This window comes from Periplaneta americana, chromosome 2, assembly GCF_040183065.1.
Source record: "Periplaneta americana isolate PAMFEO1 chromosome 2, P.americana_PAMFEO1_priV1, whole genome shotgun sequence".
Taxonomy (NCBI): domain Eukaryota; kingdom Metazoa; phylum Arthropoda; class Insecta; order Blattodea; family Blattidae; genus Periplaneta; species Periplaneta americana.
The window spans coordinates 107733472-107756334 of record NC_091118.1 but is presented as its reverse complement, the minus strand read 5'-3'; the positions used below and the strand labels follow the sequence as shown (position 1 = coordinate 107756334).

The 22863-nt window shown below is 34.4% G+C and overlaps 1 protein-coding gene across 6 annotated transcripts in view; it reads right to left on the bottom strand.

The window, feature by feature from the left end:
* Nucleotides 1-22863, bottom strand: part of LOC138694481 (cytotoxic granule associated RNA binding protein TIA1-like) — a 1343307-nt gene that overhangs the window by 42141 nt on the left and 1278303 nt on the right. For all 6 annotated transcript variants that reach the window (XM_069818236.1, XM_069818239.1, XM_069818240.1 and 3 more), the window contains exon 7: nt 2781-2956. In XM_069818236.1, coding sequence (XP_069674337.1) covers nt 2781-2956 — 176 coding nt within the window. The remainder of the gene's footprint in view (nt 1-2780; nt 2957-22863) is intronic.

The window sequence follows — 22863 nt, the reverse complement described above, 5'->3', positions numbered from 1 at the left end:
ATTTTGACAGATATAATTATATTAACGCAGTATGAGGGTTCAAAGCAATTCTTCCAGTAACCTTATTATAAATATAAGTGAAATTTTCTAATTAGTTACAAAATGTCATGAAATATTATTTCAACAGTATTTGTTGAGATAACTTACTAAATAATTTATTTTCCTTCTAACTACAAAGATTACAAGTTCCCGTTAAAATAATATGATTATAGACTGTTATTGAATTCTACTTAAAAAAAAGCAAGAAAGTCTTGAGAATTAAGCAAAAATCACTTAAAATGATTGTACGTGAACAATGCATGCTGTAAAATGTTGTATTTTATATTGTTAGATATAAAGCTGTTAAATATCTTGTAGGTACCTATAATGCATGGTAAATGGATATAATTTTGTATTTATAATCTCAGATTCCAAGTATGCAAGAGATTTAATAAGAAACATAAGGCTATTCTTATATTCTTACAACACAATCATGATAAATCTTGTAGTAAATACGTTTTGAATGTGAACAGACGTAAGAATATTTAATACTCCGCACTTGAACAAAGCGCAATCCAAGTTTGACACAAAAAAAATTGTCCAAGATAAAACGTAAAAGGTGTGGAAAATGGTGACTTATGTAAGTTAATAGTCTCGCAAATAAAATCCAGAATTTACGCACACCAAGTCTGAACGCTATGTAATTATTAATGCTACTAGGTTGTCTCAAAAGTCTTTTCCCATAAGTGTCCTATTCTTAACGTCTTTGAACAGCTAGGCAACGGACGTTTATTATAGGCCTATTTGTCGTTGATGTTGTTTTGAAACACATTTCAAAGACGCATGTTACTGTACAACTATTTACTTCATAGAGCGCTTATAATCTTTAGTTACTAATTGGAGATACGCGACGCACAGTCACAATTCGAGTGCTTCTGCATTTATTTTGGAGAAAAAGCATAGGTGCAAAATTAGCAGCTGAAGAAGTACAGGAAATGGAAGGTGAACAGGTGGTCAGTATTAGGAAAATAGTTTAAGCAATTGAATGGTGGAAATCTAAACCTTGAACATAGACCGCGCTCAGAAAGATCCCCTATTCTGGAGAATAAAGATATATTTATCAAACTGAAGAGAAACCATTTTACAGCAGCACAGCCAGTGCCACTGTTGCTGGCGTATGAAATAAGTAATGGGACCATTGAGAGCGAATATCTTATTTTTTCCACAAAATGTGGGCGAGAAAGCTGACAACTGTGATTGGCAGATAGCTGACGTCACATTTGTTTAGGAGGTGATACCATTTTCAGCCGAAGTGGCAATAGATGCCATTGACTGGGTAGTGTACTCAAGGACACACCCCAGAAACGCGAAGTGCGAGTGTCTTGCCTTTGCCGCAGTGGGCAGATTGCTGAAGAGACGTGTCGGGTGGTACCGTTCTCAGCTGCACTGGCAACAAGTGCTCACTGACTGGCTTTTTACTCAAGGACGCGCGCCAAAAACGCGACACTGGCTATAGTAATTGTAAGTAAATCTAAGTGTTTTAAGGCTACTGTCTGTTACGACCTTCATCAAATTTGAAGCTGTGTCTAAATGACGACGATTAGATTCGTATGAATTGACCGAAGCACAGTAATGGGAAAATTTAGAGATGATCAAATATTTACAGAGGAAGTGTTACAAATATGGAATACCATTTTGTTTTTGTTTTTTTTTTGTTTGTTTGTTTGTTTTTTTTTTTTGAAACCTACATGTTTTGAATACTCAACGTAAAGTATCGTCCTGTTTATTGCTGAATGTCTCTGTGAATGGTATACTGGAATTACAAGTTCGTAAGATGTTATGAAATGTTTGAAAAAATATTTTCCTCAAAATCTAACAGATTTTCTTCATAAAATTGGAGGTGTAAATATGGAATACTATTAACAACTTATAAGATTAACAAAATTACAAAGTCAAAATGTCCTCTACTAAGAAAAGCACAGAACACGCATTCAGTATCTTCATTAGAAGGTGTTTTCCCAACCGTAATACTGAATCCAGATTAATCGTACCTCAGCGTCTTTTCTCAAACTTTTTATGGCTTCTTGCATTGACTTTTTATTTCACTGTTTTCTAAGTTTGTTGGAAGGTAAGATTTTCCCTCCTCCTACCAACACCTACCAACACTAGTACCGAACCAGAAAACCAGGGTATAAAGATAGATTACTAATAATACTAGTATTTCATGGTTGTAACACACTGATGTTGTAAGTAATAACCTCAAAACCTAAATATCGTAATTTAAAAACGAAATCAATTAAACATACATTGCTATAAACGTAGATTATTTCTCTTTAAGAATATGTATCATTAATATTTCTAACATTGAGGAATAGCAATATATATTAAAGAAAGAACTTACCGCCAAAATGTTAACTTTCCTCGACAACGTAATCATGATAAACATTTCAACATTTCAGCTTCTAACTGCAAACTAACACATTCCCGAGAAAGAGAGTATGAGTGCGTAGTAATCTGAAAGGTTTCCGCTAGAATACAACTCGTCTCAGGTCGTATATCACACTATAGGCTATCATATTTGTATCTCCATTTCGTATGTTCAACACTTCCTCTATTTTTTACTTGTGAAGGAAGAAAGTTGCATGCACTAGTAAAATCTCGGAGAAAATTTCCAAAAAAACATGAAATCTCGTTTATCAATCTCAATATAGATTTTTTCCTTACAAAGTCAAAAAATCTTTAGTTATACCAAATGCTCATTTACTTTAATATAGAACAAAGCTTAAGAATATATTACTCACCCCATGTATCCCTGCTGGTAGCCGAATTGGCCGTATGTGTAGCCCTGCATGCCTTGCAGGTACTGGCCCTGCATCTGCGCTGCAGCCGCCGTAGCAGCCGTGGTCGGGTAACTCTGCGGGTACCAGTAGCCCATCTGCTGTCCGAAGGCGTACGGGTACTGGGCACCTGTCAGGGGCTGCCACAATACATAAGCAGTAAGTGTAATGTTCACACACAATTTGCAGGTAATCAGTGGCATATGCTCAGACAATACCTGACTGCGAAATGCAACCGTTTCAACTAATATGGACTTTAAAGTATTTTGTTATTGTTAGGGAACGAATTTTTCTAGGTGCTAAAAAGAGAGATTTAGGACTTTATGAAATTAAATTGAGAACTTTTATGAGTTGATATAAAATTAACAATTAATAATTTTAATTTTAGTAAATGTCACATTTTAGATGTAATTTATGTACAAAGAACTGGTGCTGACAATGAGTATTGCTGAACTGAAGACTCAAATTCTATCAAATACTATTGGTCAGTTCCATTTTTCATAACGTGGGTGCATTGACGCAAAAATTAATTTGCAATCTTTCGTCTGATCTGAACAATCTACCTCCTCTTTTATGCTAGGATGAACATTTTCAAACAAACTACTCGGTCCAAGAAATTAGGTAACATTTTTTTCCTTCCCCTTCTAAGACCAATATGAAACGAATTTGCCAGATCAGTGCTTGTCTGTAGGAGATTTCACATGTATATGTATAGGGTAAAAGTTGATAATATTGTGATATTAATAATCAGGGAACGGATTTATATGGACTAAAAATATATGAAATATGTAAATATATATGTAGTTATTTTTACCAAAATATGGAATTAAATATGGATTTTTACCAAAATATGGAATTAAATATGGACTTAAAATTATAAAAAAATGACTATGTACATTAAATATTGGTACATTTTAATCAAACTAAACAAAAAATATAATGGACGTACCTTATCTTCCAATGTAGTTTCAACAAAACACAATTTTTATTGTCTGTTACCATAACAATAGGTTACAAACATTTCTTTCAAGTGCTGAAAAGTGAATCTTCTTCTATTGTCTCTGAGGATAGATTTATACTGACTAAAAGAGCGTTCGACGTCACAAGAAGTAACTGGTACATAATTCAATTTCACAATGTCTGCTGGGGATAAGTCCAAGTTAATCTTCACTGTTGATTCACCACTCATCACAGCAACAACCTTTTGTAGTTCTTCATATCCAGGGTTTTTTGAAAGTACAGTGTCCACCTTAGCTCTTACTGCATCTGCAACTTTACCTCTACCACGATTCAGTTGTTCCACAGTACTATTTATAATTTCAAAACTTTCAGATAGTGAAAGGTGCCTATTTTGGAGACTTTTGAGCGTTTTTATGATGCATGAAAATGTATGCTGAATGTGAGCTAAGTCATTCTTCACACTTATGTCACAGGTAACTGTTTTCGCAGTATCAATTGAGACTGCATCTTCAGAGTCCAATGCAAGGAGAACATTGTTAATAGAGTCTATATGTTCGGCATAATATTCAACTGCTTCTAGCCATGTACCCCATCTAGTTAAAATTGGCTTTGGTGGCAATGGAATTTCAGGGTTCATTTCTTTCAACACGTTAACTCTACTGGGAGCTTTGAGAAATACTTTTTTCACTGATGAAATCAACAAATCTACTTTAGGGAAATTGTCTCTGACCACTTCTGCCACACGATGAAATGCATGCGCCACACAAGTAAAATGAGTCAATTTAGGATATACAACAGATAATGCTTGTCCAGCTTTGACCATATAAGGGGCAGCATCGCTAATAAAGAATAACACATTATCGTACATAATACCCTTTGGCCACAGGATACCCATAGCTTCGTTGAACAGTTTAACTATAGTTTTGTTATTGCACTTTTCTAGAACATCACAATGTAAAAGAATTCGTTCAGAATATTGTTCACTTAACAAACCGATAACTACATTACCAACAAGTCTACCTTCTTTGTCGGGAGTCTCATCAATGGAAACCCAAATTGAACTATCTTTAATTTCATCTCTTATCTTCTGTATTGTCTCATCGTAGATGGATGGAGCATACGTCTTCCTAAGTGTTGACTCATCCGGGATTGTATGTTGAGTATATTTTTCAAGGAATTCCCTGAAGACCTTATTCTTTAGTTTGTAGAGAGGAATATCAGCAGAGATGAGAGAACGGCACAGGTCGATGTTAAACTCAGATCTTACATTCGATGTTGTTGGTTGTGTTAAAAACAATTGTCTCTGCTTGGAATTTAGTTGTTTGTTGGCCTGATGTTTACTAGTTGTAATGTGTTGTTGCACCAGGAACTTTTGTGTAGATGATACTGCACACTGACACAAATTACAAAATAATATTTTATTGTCAGTTGATAAACCATCTTCTTTAAATTCTGAAATGTAACTTGTTAGTTTTTATTTTAAATTGACTGAATGACGTACTTTTGGCATATTTACCGTCTTTATAGTATGATTTACAAAACTGAACCTATGTGTACTCTGACTGGCATTTAACTGTTGAGCTGCACAACTGAAGTCTGTTAAAAATTTTAAATTAAATTAATACAGTTTTGTAACTTACTTTCCCATTGTTGATAGGACTGCTAATTTTCAAATAACTCTGATGTTAAAGGGATTACTGAACATGTGTTTAAATCTCTATTGTTGAAATGTATTTTTAAAAGTTAATGGAATTTTGTTTTGTTTTATTGTTAAACCTAATATAATATGGACTGTTTTATAAGAAATATGGAAAATATATGGAAATTAACGAAAATATGTACTAAACTCTAAAATATGGAAAAATATGGAAAATAAAAGTAGGATTTTTCAACCCTACACATTGTGAAACATAAAGATAATGCAAAATATAAATTATATTAGCTTTATAAGTAAATATGTATTTACATATAAATCCTTTCCCTGTTAATAATATTATAATAGTTCTTTTTGAGAATTTTTTTACAGATTTTCCACTCGCTCTGTAAAATTGTAAAAGATTCTCAAAAAGAGTTATCATTATATTATAAGTATCACATATTACCAACCTATCACTGACAGAATGTGCCAGATACTGGGAAGCGAGAAGCCTCATGCCTCTGTTTAGTTCTTTAAGGATTTTGTTTAGTTACTTTATTATATTTAATTTTAAGTTGTATTAAGTTATATTGTTTTAATCTTGAGGTTCTGTTTAGGTCAAAGATAAGTTATCTATGTGCCTGTCATTCAATAAATAAATATTACCAACCTTTACCCTATATATATTAAATGACATTTTTGTAGTTTTTTTGGGGAACTTTTGCATTTTTAGTACCGACATTTTTATTTTGAATATATAAAGAATACTAGCAAGGTGATTTTGGAGCACAGACATAGTTTTTAGGAATTTATAGAACTTTGTTTCATTTAGGCGTTTTAGGTCCTATAGAATTTTAATAGGGGGATCCTGTGTACATGAAACGCAGATATATCTTAATACATGGTCTAGGACGTAGCAAACGAAATAGGTAAGGAACTATAAATCCGTACCCTAGTTATCATGAATACCACGTGATCATTTTTGTGTAACACTAGGTGATTCGGTTATTAAAATTGTTTATTTTAAAGAAATTACGCATATTATTCTGAGAAAAATGATCCTACAGGCTAAAATACCTACCAGTGAGCGAAGAGTAGATTGTAATCTTTATTCACATAAATGTGCCCGTGAATTCACTTTCGAATTAATTAATCTGAGTTCTTAAATCTAAAACATGCCGCAGAGCACAGGCTTATGACTACTGACGAGGGAAATTGTAATTTGATCCAAAATTCAAACAAATCGTCAGATGTAATAACGCCGTGTTTTGGCTGGGCTACTTTAGTAAATTTATGTAGCCTAATTTTCTCCTTCTTTATGTTACCGAGTTCTGAGAAAATTCGTATCTTTTTACTATAGTTGCCAAGAGTTTAAGTGAAGAATACTCTACGTACAGCGTGGCCCGAAAAAGTACTTACAGCTGCAGTCAAAGAGAAAATTTGTGTGTCCAGAGAAAATTTGTGTGTCCAAAGTGTTTTTGTTGTAAACAGAAATTTTAGTTTAAACGTCATTGTTCTTGTTTCATTGAAAACTAAATTTTCGATTTCTTTCAATTCTGAAGTGTTCCTAATTTGTGACCGGTATCATTTCAATTTCAATTAACAATTGTATGAAGCTTTCAGAAAGGCACTAGAAATGATAAAATACTGATATTTGGATAAAACTTATTCTGTACAGCTGATTTATGTTATCTTCTGTTCTATTTATGTATATGGCCTTATTCTCCTTATAGTGCTGGCGTTAATACCCACAAGCATGGGTAATAACGCCAAGATGCATTTTAAGACAATATATTCCTTAATTACTTTTATCCTTGAATATCTGACAAATCATCATTTGTACGTTTGATAAATAAGTTTGTCTTTAGAAATGTTAATTTATATCTGAACAAAACACCATGACCTCTCCTTGAAAAATGCCCAAACATTAACATGGCGTTATTCCCCCATTAAATTACTATTAAATAATTAAGATTAAATTAAGAGTTCAGAGCCATAGTGAGCCAAACGCCATATATTGAAAACAGAGAAAACAAGGGTTAAAATTAAGTGAAACATATAAGAAGTAGCTAATGTAAAGCATGCACATTAAACTAACTTTTATGTTATTTTATGTTATATTATTGACTAAGACCACACCGTACACGAGCCTGGCTCTTACGGTAGTGGCTAGAAACTTACTTACTGGCTTTTAAGGAACCCGGAGGCTCATTGCCGCCCTCACTTAAGCTCGCCATTGGTCCCTATCCTCAGCAAGATTAATCCAGTCTCTATAATCATATCCCACCTCCCTCAAATCCATTTTAATATTATCTTCCCATCTACATCTCGGCCTCCTCAAAGGACTTTTTCCCTCCGGCCTCCCAACTAACACTCTATATGGATTTCTGGATTCGCCCATACGTGCAACATGCCCTGCCCATCTCAAACGTCTGGATTTAATGTTCCTAATTATGTCAGATGAAGAATACATCTGTGTTGTGTAACTTTCTCCATTCTCCTGTAACTTCATCCCTCTTAGCCCCAAGTATTTTCCTAAGCACCTTATTCTCAAACACCCTTAACCTATATTCCTCTCTCAAAGTGAGAGACCAAGTTTCACAACCATAAAGAACAACCAGTAATATAACTGTTTTATAAATCCAAATTTTCAGATTTTTTGACAGCAGACTGGATGATAAAAGCTTCTCAACCGAATAACAACAGGCATTTCCTATATTTATTCTGTGTTTAATTTCCTCCCGAGTATCGTTTATATTTGTTACTGTTGCTCCCAGGTATCTGAATTTTCCACCTCTTCAAAAGATAAATTTCGAATTTTTATATTTCCATGTCATACAATATTCTCGTCACGAGACATAATCATATACTTTGTCTTTTCGGGAGCTAGCTAGCTAGTTAAATAAATTAAAGAAATTAAATATGCCAATTTTCATTCAACTATGCTTTTCACTTAACTTTGATCTTTGCTTTCTCCGTTTTTAACAAAAGGCGCTTGACCATCTATGGCTCTGAACCCTTCAAATTATTGTAATATTTATTATAACTATTTATTAAGAGGTTCTGAGGTGAATCTTTCTTATGTCCCAGCCACTAATAAATAAACAAAACACCTTGAAAATGTCTTGGATTTAAAGTATTGAGTAGTAGATAATTGATGTGATCACTGGGAGAGCTGTAAGCCCACCAAACCCGCCCTAAATACGTACCTTACTTATATACGAAAATCGTCGTGCGTGAACGAAAAATACAGCCATATTTCTTTAATGTAACAGTGGGTTTCAGTGTTGCCAACATAGTAATAATATACACACCTATTCTAACCTAACCTTTATCATAATACTACATACCTAATCAAACATAACCTAACCTGTCACATAATACTATACACCTGTAGTAACATTCCTCTCATGTATCGCCGGGTCTGCCAATCGTGTCGGTTTCCATCTAGTGGAAGTGGATCATATTAATACTACTAACTTGAAGAAGAACCAATGGCGACTTTCATAACAATTACATTTTACATGTTTCGTGATATACTAAATGTGTTAATGTAGCAATAATGCTCTATATATGGTACAGTAAGATTTTAAATGTGTTATGGTTGTGATAAAAGCATTGAAAATTGGTTCATAGCGCCACATTGGTAGTGACAAAAGTGTGAAATATTCGTTCAGTGGCCGGTGGATACTCTACATTGACCGGTTTTGATAAAATGTCGTATTACAGTCGTACTTAAATAGATTAAATGGACTAGTAAAGTTAGACATCTATACTCGACATATACCTCTGCGCTAAAAGCCCCACTTCTGGATAAAATTGACTATAAATCATTTGTACAACCACTATTGTTTCCATTTATAAACTTTAGTGATTTATGTACCTAATTCCATCTTTTGAACAATATAGACGCTTCTTACAAGGCCAATCCTCTGAACAGAATGAGAAAGGGAAGAAATAATAATAATAAAAAAAAAACAAAATTCTGAATCCGTCACAGTTCAGAAAGCCGTGTGTGTGTGTGTGAGAGAGTCTAGCCTTGGACTGCTTGTTAATAATTGTGTATGTACACACATTATAAAGGATTATTTTGATCTAAGCTTGTATTTTAATCTTCTTTAGAGGCACGAGTACATAAACCACCTGTGGGTGTTAGAATTAACAGATGGATTAAATATTTTATCTTCAAAGCTGGCACTCCCATTTCATTTTGAAAATAAATCTTACGTACAAAGCCTGGACTAAGGTGTGAAGTTGTAATAAATGCTTAGTATTACGAGAGAGAGGGCACCAAACAAACGCTGGGGAGACTATATTTTTCTGTCAGAATGTGTCGCTTTTTTTAAAATAATCGTAATAATAACACAAAATAATAGGCAACACTGGAAAGAATAACCTCGCTAAACCTTCCCACACCCCAAAAGGGAGTTTTTAATTGCACAAGTGCATTAATTTATTATTTTAATATTGTAATTTTTCATGCAGTCCAGAAGTAGGTATATGTGTACGAGGGGAAAGGGGAATTACATGTCCCGCATATAGCTAGCCTTCCACAGGCAGAGAGGGGTTGTCTTTATCTATCGGGGATTCGTTTTGTATGCTAGAATGATCACTATCCGCTTTGAAGTATGGGCCTCATACATTACTTCACTTCATAGCCCGGACACGCTAATTTGAATGCAAATATCGGGCCTGGAGTTAGGCCATCACCCACATCAGTGCTATGCTGGTAGTGAATGCAGTATGGTCATAGGGGATGGGGGAGGGCGACGAGGGGATGGAGGAGGAATAATATAGCACAAAGATACACTTGTCTCGTCGCACATACCAGAGGGAGATTCGTTGGCAAAAATGTAATGATACTGGAATGGTGTACAGGTTAAAGTTAAAAAACTTGCGGCTCATGAAGACTGGATCATTTCTATCTCCAGCGCTGTTACACGACCAGCTATTCAAGTTTAATCATTAAAGTGCCAATGGGACGTGAAATTAGACCTCTATTACAAAGCTGACGTGCTAAATGTTGATTGTTTTCGCTATATCACACGTAAATTACGCATAGTTATTAAAGAAAAATTCAAATTGAGCTTTTTGCATTGCTCTTGAAAAGCAGAACATACTATTACCACAGTCTAGTATATACAGTCACGAAGCTCAATACGTAATAAATATGCATCCATAGATAGTTGCTAACCACTAGGATCGCTACTATCGCCTCATTACAAACAATGCGAAATAGTACCTCCACAGTCTATTGTTTCTAGTACCCTTAAAACTCAAGCTTCGTGACTGTATATACTAGACTGTGCTATTACAGTAAGTTTCGTGGATTGGATGTATTTTTAGCAAAGGAAATGTGGAGAATAAAGGTACCTACCTGCCTATTGAGGACATTGTAAATAACTAAATTCACTGAATTAACAGAAGGCTGGCAACAGGAGGTAATAAATTACAATTATCGTAATAAATAACGACAGAAGATTTCAATAAATAAACTGTTACGAAAGAGGGAACTACAAGATAACGAATAAAACAGGTATTTTATATAATTGGAACTGATTAAGTAAAACACAGAAATGTGTCATCTACCAGGATGAGAAACAAATAATAATAATTAATGACTCGTCCACACCTGTGGAGTAACGGCTAGCGCGTCTGGCCGCGAAACGAGGTAGCCCGGGTTCGAATCCCGATCGGGACATGTTACCTGATTGAAGTTATTTTCGGGGTTTTTCCCTCAACCCAATACGAGCAAATGCTGATTAACTCTCGGTGCTAGACCCCGGACTCATTTCACCGGCATTATCACCTTCACTTCATCCAGACGTTAAATAACCTCAGATGTTGATACTGCGTCGTAAAATAACCTACTAAAAATAAAAACAAATAAAAAATAGTGACTTAAGAACAAGAACCAAGATAAGGTTATTAGAAACATGGGTTAATGTGCGACTTTCTTACATACTCATATTGTTGTTACAGCTACAGTTTTGCAGATTGTTTTACTTGATCTTTTCCAGGTTTCATGGACGAAGGAGGAATTCTTTTTCTTTATTAATATTCGAAAGAATGAGAAGTGACATTTTGTGCAGTTGAAAGCAAATTAGTTAGGATATTTTTTAATTGGTTCTTTTATCACGCTTTATCAACTGCTATGGTTATCTAGCGTCTAAATAAAATGAAAGTGATAATGCCAGCGAAATGAGTCTAGGGTCATCGCCGAAAGTTACCCAACATTTGTTCTTAATGGGTTTAAGAAAACCCCGGAAAAACCTCAACCAGGTAACTTGTCCCAACCAGGATTTGAAACCGGGCCCGCTCGTTTCAAATTTGAATATTATGGCAAATTTTTAGGATTCTTATCTACGTAATATGTAACTAATGGGCGGTGTATGCAGTGGAGAGGGAAAGGAACTGGCCACTCTACCTCATTATCTCCTGGCCTAGTTGCCTCATAAGTGATGCCTTGTTGGTGTCACTTGTGAGGTTCAGACCTGTCTTCGGACAGTTGACTAAAAAACAACTTATCTACGTATCCAGAATATTTATTTTATTTATTTATTATTCTCCTATCGAATCTCACTTTCAGCCCACACTGAAGTTTTCAGATTTGAGATAAAACGAACAGAGTGATGCATGTAGTTCTCCCCTGGTATATGGAGGTGATTTTTTAGGTTATTTGGAACAAAAAATGTGAATACATTAATGGGATCACATTCAAAATTACGGAGTTACGGTAATTTGAACACCGCAGAAAAAAAACTTTTATTTCAGAATTTCACTAATAAAGATAGAAAATATAATTAAAATACAAACAATTCATTGTTTATGTATCATTCTCTTTCATTTAGAGTGGATTTAAATCACATTTTCGAAAACGCCTCCCAGAATCTCAAGGAAACGATCCGCACGGGTGTGAACCGCACGTGTAGCATTTCGCAGCTTTACAAGTTTTTCCTTATTGTCGTCGCGGCATTCAGAATGCGTTGAAGCAACTCTTCACGTGTTGTACCTTAACCTGAACAAACATGCCTAATTCTCCATGACGCGTTTCGAAAATGTGTTGTAACTCCGTAATTATGAATGTGAGCTCATTAATTTATTTACATTTTTTATTCCAATTAATCTCAAGAATCACATCCATATACCAGGGGAGAACTACATGTATCACTCTGTATTTCAGTTATTAATTATTTTAAGAATTCAAATTTTGCTGTTAAAATCGTAATGATCGTTGCTACTATTAATAGATTGCTTAGGTTTATCCTATTACTTACAGCATGTTAAAGCATGTGACTGATTATCTACTGTGTTACTGGCTCTTCTATATTCACAATGTCTTAAGTGGGGAGCAGATAAAATTCATAACGTCAGCAAAAAATTTGAAGTAGGCCTAGTACTTTCTTCTGTTGGTAGCTGAAGTTTTATGTGAATCTGGATAAAACATGTAAGGTATTAAGTTGAAGTACACTCTCGCAATATACTGCTGGAAAATGTAGTCATGCAAGGTCATATGTTCTTTACCTTCCCGTATGGCCTACACTGGGAAAGAACAGGCTGCAGCTTGTTTATATTCTGCGGATATCCATTGCGCTGTCTGTACATTGCATATGAAGACATTACTACAAAAACAGCCCTAGTCACTTTTATTTAAATTGAGTTAAGGACACATTTGCTACTATTTCAAATGTTTATATACTTCAAAAATGACACATGTCAGGTCCAATAGCCATAAGGATAAACATCGTTGTACGTAAATAGCTGACATGTAGTGTTCTATTTATTTTTATTGTTCCCTTGAAAAGTAGCAATTTTGACAAGGGTTGTATCTGCAATAATGTCTTCATATGCATTATCCGTTACTGTATATGAATATATAATTATTTCTTGATTTACGTTCTCCAAAAAATATAATTTTTTATTAATTCTGATTTTAAATATTTCGATTTTTTCAAATTCCCCTTAGCTGTTGAATTGGAGTGTCCACTGTAAATTTCATATTCACCCTACGTCATGACTGTCCCTTCAGGCATCAGTATGTCAAGTTAAATATTCCCAAAAATGGACTAAGAATTACTCCAACAGAGTACGGAATAATTTCGATAGGTTACATACATAGGATATGGTTACGCCATATTAAATACAGACTTGAAAGTGCAGCTTTAATATACACAACGCGTGTTTTGTGAAACATGATGGTAGCATACGTTATTTGATAGATAGATCAGTAGGCAGGCAAACGAGAAGGAGAGAGAAAGCAGAAAACAAATGATTTTTTATGTTGCTCGTTGGCCATAGTAAATCCCCTGTCTGTTTTTTTTTTAGATCTGATAACGTTTAGTGTAGGAAATATGTCATCTATTTTTCGATACAATTTTCCTTTCCTATCTGTTACCTGTACTCATTAAAAGGCACGAAAGAATAAATTATTTCAAAGTACATTGAGAAGAAATTATTAGGAGTCATAAAACTTGTACAGAGTATTTACTAAAATGGTTCTTTTGCATATATATCTGTTTTCACAATGCTTTATCAACTGCGCACTTATATTTAGATTATCTATCGTCGGTGGAACTGGTGGTTGCAAAATGGCATTTTGACTAGATGAGTTCGAGAACTGTTATGGTGTACCTGATATTCGCCTTGCAGTTGAAAAAAATACGTGCATAAGCATATGAAAATTTGGACAGATAAAATAATAAAGACATGCGGGGAGCGTAAAAAAACATTTTTCTTACCGCAAAAAGCTTCTATACGGTTATATTACAATGTGTTATGACTAGACATCGGATTTTTAGGCACTAAAAATTGCAATTTTAGGCGCCTAAAATAAGCTCAAAATTTGTAAAATTAGGCTCTATTTTAATTAAAATAGGCATTTTAGGCACATCAAGGTATCATACTTATTTCTTTCACTGAAATTTTTAGTTATACACTAAAATACGCACAAAAAAGTATGTTTAAACATTAAAAAAGAATACTATATTATATTTATAAACAGAGCTGCACAAATTTAATATATTGAAACTAATGAAATAATGATTATTGATATCAAGATTACTCATTTTAAGTTATTGAAATTCAGTTCCATGCTCAGACTTTATTATAATTATCTGCACAGTACACCACCAGAATTTTTTCTAAATTCTCCACAGTTAACCTTTGCCTTTTGTCACTGAAAATCATTTTGAAAGCAGGCGCAAAAATACAAAGTTCCACTTATTGTTGCATTTCCTGGTAGTGTTAACACTAGGAGGGCCATTCTTTTAAATATTTTGTAACGGTTTACCCTACTAATTCGCAGTTTTACGACTTTTCATAAATATTTCAAAAACACTCTTTCTCCAAAAATTGTGATTTTATGACACTCTGAAGGGCAGTACAGATAATCGGTTTCAGACCGAAAACAGTCATTTTTATAGTATAGTATATCTCTGAATCGGTAGCAGCACATGTTGTGATTGTTGCCTGCTTCAAAACTAAGGTTGGTTCTTTGTCGGCATTTATGCCTCCAAACATGTTAAATTCGGTGAAATCTATTGCGAGTGTCGTGAGATTCAAAACATTTTGTTTCCTTTATCAATGGTTTCATGGCCGGTGTGAAGCAAACTTTCCACTTTTTAAATGCCTTAAATTTCGCAGTGAATGCATGTATAAATTATAAAAAGTAAGAGTAAAATGCGAAACTTTACAGTGAGTTAGGCATTTTTAGGCGAATATTAACAAATTAGGCTCTAATAACCGTTTTAGGGCATTTTAGGGCACTATAAAATTCTTTGAATACCTTTCAATTTCCATGAAACACAAATATTAATAATTATTTTTACTTTTCTCCTAAAGAAACAAAATAGGCATTTGCCCTAGAATCCGATGTCTGGTTATGACACAGTCATGTGCTCAAAATGAATACAATTATGATATTTTTTACGTATTTCTCCGCACCGAGTATAGGCATACGTTCCGGGATCCGCAGTGAAACAAAAACTATCAGAAATTCAAATGTTTACTCTAACAAGACTATGAACTACAACCGAGTGATAATGTTATTGATGGTTAGGCCATGAAGCAATGTAGCTTGTGTGACCACGCCGAATGACTCCACCTCCCACCGCTATGGGCATGAAGGCGTTGAAGTTGCGTATTAGCCCAGATCACATATAGATTCTCATTCCTATGTTAAAATCGGTTGCACTTTGAAGAGAACAACCGCCAGGATCACCACCCGTCCGCCGTAAACGAACACGAGATGGCAGTATAGTCGCTAATGTAATTCAAATGGGAGTTATGACGTGACTCCTTATGTAACAACTAGATAGCAGCATAGTAAACCTGACAAAAGTTGTTACCGCCAAAGCACAGTCTAGTATATACAGTCACGAAGCTCAATACATAGTAAATATGCATCCATGGATAGTTGCTAACCACTAGGATCGCTACTATCGCCTCATTACAGACAATGCGAAATAGTACCGGCAGAGTCTATTGTTCCTAGCACCCTCACAACTCAAGCTTCGTAACTGTATATACTAGACTGTGGTCAAAACCTATAACGCCGAGCAATCTGGGTATAGCCGTGTATAGGACATTAGCCGTGCCGCGAAGCCTTTCCCAATAATATCTCGGCATCGAGCAGCTACAGACTGTGTAACCATTCGTTTAATTTGCACTCGCGAGTTCAGCAATAATAAACACGTTTGAGATACTTTGAGTGAACCATAGTGAAAAATTTGTTCTGAGCTGGGACTAATTTTGAAATATACTTCACATGAAGAAGAATTAATATATTTCATTAAATACTTCTTATATTACAGACCCATAATTCTCCACTAGTAACCGACATAAAATAAAATTCAAACCGTCACAACTGTAGTTTCGTTATCGAAATTGGATGACGTATTCTACAGCGTAGATATTTGTTCTCTCGTTATTGCACGCCGAGAAATTTCGGGCGTCAAAAAGGAAATTATAGAAAATAACTGAAATGAAATAACTTGGCTGAATTTGTTTAACTTCGACTATACAGAATGATTGAGAAATGATACAACAAACACTTAGAACTTCACTTGTCCGGATATTTATGAAGTTTGTAGCTTCTAAGCAGTTTAAGAGTGTATTTTTATGTTGAGTTAGTAGGCAGAATTACTACTTCAATAAAATTTTAGTACGAGGCTGTATTAATAAATTGTTAGTCTAATATGAAAGTGCCATCAGTGCCCTCAAAGGATCGGTTCAGATATTGAGAAATCACTTTTATGGGAGTGATAATGGAAATTTCAAGTTATCTTAACCGATGGCTATTGACTGGGTTGATATCGATGTCAATAAATCCATAGCTATTATTTTTCTCGCGGTATATGGCATTCATATCATTCTAACATATCTGATGATACTAGTATCTCTTTCTTAACTACAAATGAGCATATACGCTACATGGGTGTAAATTTTTCTGATGTTTTGTACACCGATTCACTACCGTTTCAAATGTAAATCATTTACCTTTTAGGTGTAGGCCTATTTCCAAATTATATATTACGCTTTGTCAAACCTGGCAACCTTTTCATAAAGGAAGCTTAATTTATTTATTATATATTATATCTCTAAATAAACTTCTATTTACTCAGCACAATATAAACTTAGCACAACGGTCATGAAACAATTATAAGAGTTTCAGAATTGCAAAACATTTTTACACTGCACTTATTACTGCTCCATTCGATTAAGGCGTCTTTCCTTTCAATGTTTGCCTTTTCGTTTTGTAAACAGGCGAGAGTTTGAGGAGACTAAATCTGGCGAATATAGTGCACGGTAAATGAATTCAAAGTCTACTTCATCAATTTTCTGGAGCGCATTCAGAGATTTGCAAGCGGGTGCATTGTCTTGCAAAAACTTCACACCTTTGGAAATTTTACCACTATGTTTCTGAACATTTTTTTTTCTGGAAGCTTAGTTTATAATGAAGAATATCACGCTACCATCACGGTTTATCTTTTTGTAAGTACTCGGTTATAATTTATCACAAAAACATTCGAGGATCTTTCTTTCCGATTTTTGAACACAATTTTTTTTTTCGCGGAGAAAACCTGAATACTTACATCATTTTATTGTTTTTTGTTTCTGGATCGCAATTAAGGGTCTATATTTCGCCCATAGTTAAAATGATCGGAAACGTTAGAACAATCCTCTGAAAATGTGGTTCCTCGCGGATCCAGACTTTAAAGTTATGATATGGGATTCTATGCGTTAAATAATTTTATAATAATATTATATACAATCACTATAATCACCATCATCATCATCATCATCATCACCATCATCAACAACTGTTCAAGGATTAGGAGAGCTCTCCTGTTCCGGCCTCATTTTTCGTGCCATCTACTTGCTGATCTTCCTACATCTCTATAGGCAGAAGGATTATATCTAGGTATATGTTTGTAGTGGAATGAGGGTATAATCCATTCTTAAGAGGTGACTTTCGTACTTTTCTCTGTATGCTATAATTTCAATCTATTTGCATATCTTACTTACTGTACTTATGGCTTTTAAGAAACCCGGAGGTTCAATGCCGCCCTCACATAAGCCCGCCATCGGTCCCTATCCTGAGCAAGATTAATCCAATCATATCTTTTTGCATAACTTCATTTTTAATTTGGTTTAATCTAGTACATCCTTTTACTTTTCGAAGGTGTTTTATTTCTGCTACTTGTAGGCCTGTATGATTCCAATTTCTCTTCCTTAAGAGCCCTTGTTTCAGAACCAGAACCAGGCATTATTTGTATAGAATTTTAAATGTGATTCCTTTCTAATTTTTCTTTTAGGACTATCTAATGTTCAAATGTTGAAAAAATATGTCGATGTTATAGAATATATTGGGAGATAATGAAAGACAAATGCATTTATCAGTATCTCATTAGGCTTGATTTGCTTCTAGGGAAGCTGTCACAAACTGCATTCCACTCTGTATTGTATTTTAATAAACACTTGATATGCCGATTCTGCCCTGAGCCAATTGCCCGCATCCATCGGGGTGGAAATGTTGCGGAGTATTGCACACATAAGCATCAATGTAAAATGAAAGACCGGACTTTTTTTTTATCTGTGCAGTATTTGATAGCAATAAATGTAAATGATCGTAAATATTTTTGGCAGGAATTAATCAAAACCTCCCTTCGATCGTGTGTCACACCCGAAATTCCATCAGCCGTGCAGATTAAACTGCGGCTCATTCAGAGTTCAAAAATTTAATTTCCATTCGGAATCGAGATTTTTTGCGACCATATCAATGAATCGTACTCTATGAAACTGTAGGCCGACCTGCAGTTAATTGTAGAGTGAGTGCATATTTTACTTATGATCAAATTTTGTATCATTCGCATCGTGACACTCCGCCATAGTTCAGTCAGTTATTATTTCTTAATTTATTTGTTCTTGGCAATAGTTATAATTATTATACACATTACAAGAGACTAAATTCAATATATAAAGATCCACCTACATAAAGGATCCATCCGAATAGTCTGAAAACTAAATGGTCCAATAATAATAATAATTAGTCTAGAAAGAAAAATTGATCACATGACAAAATGTAATGTAATTAGTAGGCTCCGTATTCTAGTTACCTATAAACTGGAATGAAGTTGCCTGATTCGAAGTAAATGTGACGTCACAGCGCATGTACAAGTACGTTCGTATACAAAATAGTTAAACATCCTCTGCCCTCTTCCTCTAGATTCTAGAAATTAAAAATCGGGACGCAGTCATAGTGAGCAGTCTTATCGACCACTGCTCTTACTAGTCGTATTATTTAAATAACTACATCTTTGTGACTGATTGAAGGTTTATTGCAGAGGTAAAATGCCTTAGGTAAGACGCTCAAGCGTGGATATTTGAATTAATATTTTTACTGTCAATATAGACAATATTACATATAAATTGTGTAAAATGAACGTAAGAGTGACAAAAACAGTGCACTGAAAGACACTGCAATACCAAAAGGCACAGAAAGTGTGTTGAACGTAATCCAAAAGAATCACTATCATCAAAATCTGAAAATTATGAATATATTAACTCGAGTTTTCAGAGATGAGCGACATATGCAATATCCTAATGAAACACGAAAAAATATCAGACAATATGAATATCTTGTTCTGCATCATGCACCAATAACGTCATGTGCTATTGAAAGTATTTGTTGCAATATAAAATCTTTTCAAGTGACATCCGCATAGCCTATGTTCAAGTTCCGTAACTTACGAATGCACGTTATTATTCACTGCAAAGAACACGGCGGACAATGAACATCAAGGCTCAAGCACGTGTTTACTAGTATAACTTCAGAATGTCGGGAGTTGACTGTACTCCACGAACACGCAGCGACGATCTGTTTGTTTATATCCTTATCCGTTGCATTACCTGTGTTCGGCGTACTACATACCCAATGCGTCTTTAACTTCAGTCTTTAGATAGCTGGAATACGAAGCCTAGTAATTAGAATACAATTTTTAATGATGAAACTGTTAAAAGTTCACAGATAATAAATCTCCATTGATCATTGCTCTTTGTATTAAAATTGTTACATTTTACAATTTATAAAGTTTCTACAGAAAACGGGAATGCTTGTACATAAAAAAAAAGCTTCATTCGAGATATTTAAAAAAAAATTCCTATTCTTAACAACCGCTGAAATTGCTTTTGCACAAAAGAATAGACATACGTTTATGTACAGATATTCATTCCTACCATTATCATTCTCAAACCAGATTCGGGTATCAGAAGTACTAGAGATGGTATGACAGGAAAAATTGTAATGTAGATCATAAGAAAGGATGGGACTAATAACCATCCTCCAAATTAATGAAAGTTCGTATGAAGGAGATGCAACTGAAAGACTTTCAGAGAAAAATCGAACAAGGCAACCAAGGTTTATTGCTTGAAACGAAAGTGCCCAAAATTTAAAAAAGTGTGTAGATAGAACGGTATATTACCAAAAAAAAAATCATAATCGCTCTCCAGTTTCAGTTTATATGAGAAGAATAATTAAACAAGAATCATACAAGGCATTGTTTGGAGACAATTTTGTAATTTATAACTCCCGTGTCAACGATGAAGAACAGATCCTAATCTTCGCCAGGCAAAACATATGGAGTTTCTAATTGCAAGTGATACAATATTTAGTGATGGAACTTTGAAGACAGTTCCAAATTAGTCTGTACAACCCTGTAAAATACATGACATTGGTTCACTTCGGTGTTCCAACTTGTTCCTTGTTCCACAATCCAAAACAGACTAGAAACATACAACAAAATTTACAGTGAACTTAAAAGATATTATGTCAAACAACTGTAGAACACTGAACTCAACTTTTTCACATTTGAACTTCACAACTAGAAACCAGCTTTCCCCACACACAAAAATAATCGTGTCTCTTCCATTTCTCCGAAAACATATCAAGGAATATGGTTAATAAAGGTCTTAGTCTTAACTTGAATATAATTAGACACCAAATATAAGAATCATGACCTTTTAATTCATTCCTTTAGCAAACCTATGATTGATTTGGGAATTGCTGAGTGACAGTTTTGAGGACTAATAATAATTTTGAAATTTGCTTAATATTATGTACATACATACATACATACATACACACACATACATTTTTTTACTTGGTTATTTAACGGCGCTGTATCAACTACGAGGTTATTTAGCGTCGATGAAATTGGTAATAGCGAGATGGTACTTGGCGAGATGAGGCCGAGGATTAGCCATAGATTACCTGACATTTGCCTTACGGTTGGGGAAAATCTCAGAAAAAACGCAACCAGGTAATCAGGCCAAGCGGAAATCGAACCCGCGTTCAAGCGTAACTCTGGATCGGCAGGCAAGCGCCTTAGCCGACTGAGCTACACCGATAGCCATACATACATACATACATACATACATACATACATACATACATACATACATACATACATACATTACATGTAATTTAGTTTCATTTTTAGAGTACCGGTATCTCTTATATTACTAAATGTTTATGTGCTAAGCTTGGTTTTGAATAAATTCAATTCCTTTCTGTTACGTTGAATATACTCATATGTAGTTATAATCACATATTCGGACTTCATTTTCATCTATAAATTTAGAATTATACATTATACAGGATGTTTCAAAAGTGATGGTGAAACATTTAGGGATGAAAAGTAAAAATGAAGACAAGCAGTAAACATAGGTCCGAAAATTAACAGTTTACGAGATAATATCACTTCTCGCTGGTTGGGGCCGCCAGTGAACCGAGAAAGCGACAACATTCATGCTTCGTATGTATGCCGCACTCTTCCCATCCCATTTACTTCCAAGCATGAGACAATATCTAAACAGGCGATATGGTGAACGGTGGATAGGTAGAGGAGGACCTGTACCTAGATCACCGGATTTAAATAATTAATGGATTTTTTGTATGGGATTATGCAAAACGTATAGTTTACACAGCAGACATCATCACACCTGTAGAACTGCACTGTATGGCCAACATTTTGAACACCTACTTTAAAATTCTTCAGTTAAGATGTTTAATATTTATACTGTATTATGTCTCGTTTATCCACAAACTTCACTGTTCAAACAAAAAAGTTTCTTTTGTGTATGTTCGTTCAATCACATTTCTGTGGTGTTGAAGCCAAAATTGTGAATTTTACTGTCTCGTGAATGATACATTAAATAAAATTGTAACTGCTTTTGTTGGAATTAGCACTTACTATTCAGCGGGTCCCAACAAGCACAAAATGGTATTATCTCATAAATGGTTAATTTTCGGACTCATGTTTACTGGAACTTATTTGCTTCTGTTTGTTTTCACTTCTTATTGCTAAATTTTGACAATGACTTATGAAACACCCTGTATATAATTTTTTCTCGATATTCCACTATTTTAATTCCATATTAATTCCAACTTATTGACTTACCAAAAAAATTCTCTTTGTTACCGAATAAAATAATATTCTAAATCACATAATACATAATGAAATTATACCTCTCTGCTGTGACTTCAGTAATAACATTTCAAGCTACCAATCCTGCAGATCTCGGTTCCATTCCTGAATGGGAAGTTAACATTTATCTTCTTTTCATTGAAGTGGCTCTATGTTCCTTTTATTGTGTTAGCCTATGTTGTTCAATCGGCGACGAAGAAGTCCCTCTGCCAGAGATGTCGATTGTGAATGCATTGAAGATGTTGGAAATCAAACAATTTTGAAATAACTAAATTGCTTGACTTGAGTGTAATTAATAGGATTTACTTTAGTGAATTCAGATGTAAACTGTATTTTATTCATGTTATGAAATTAAACTTGGAGCTTTTAACGACTACAATAAATTATAGAAACAAGAAAAATTTATCAAATGTATTGATATAAGTCTATTCCTGCACTGAAAATATAGGGCTATTATAAAAAAAGA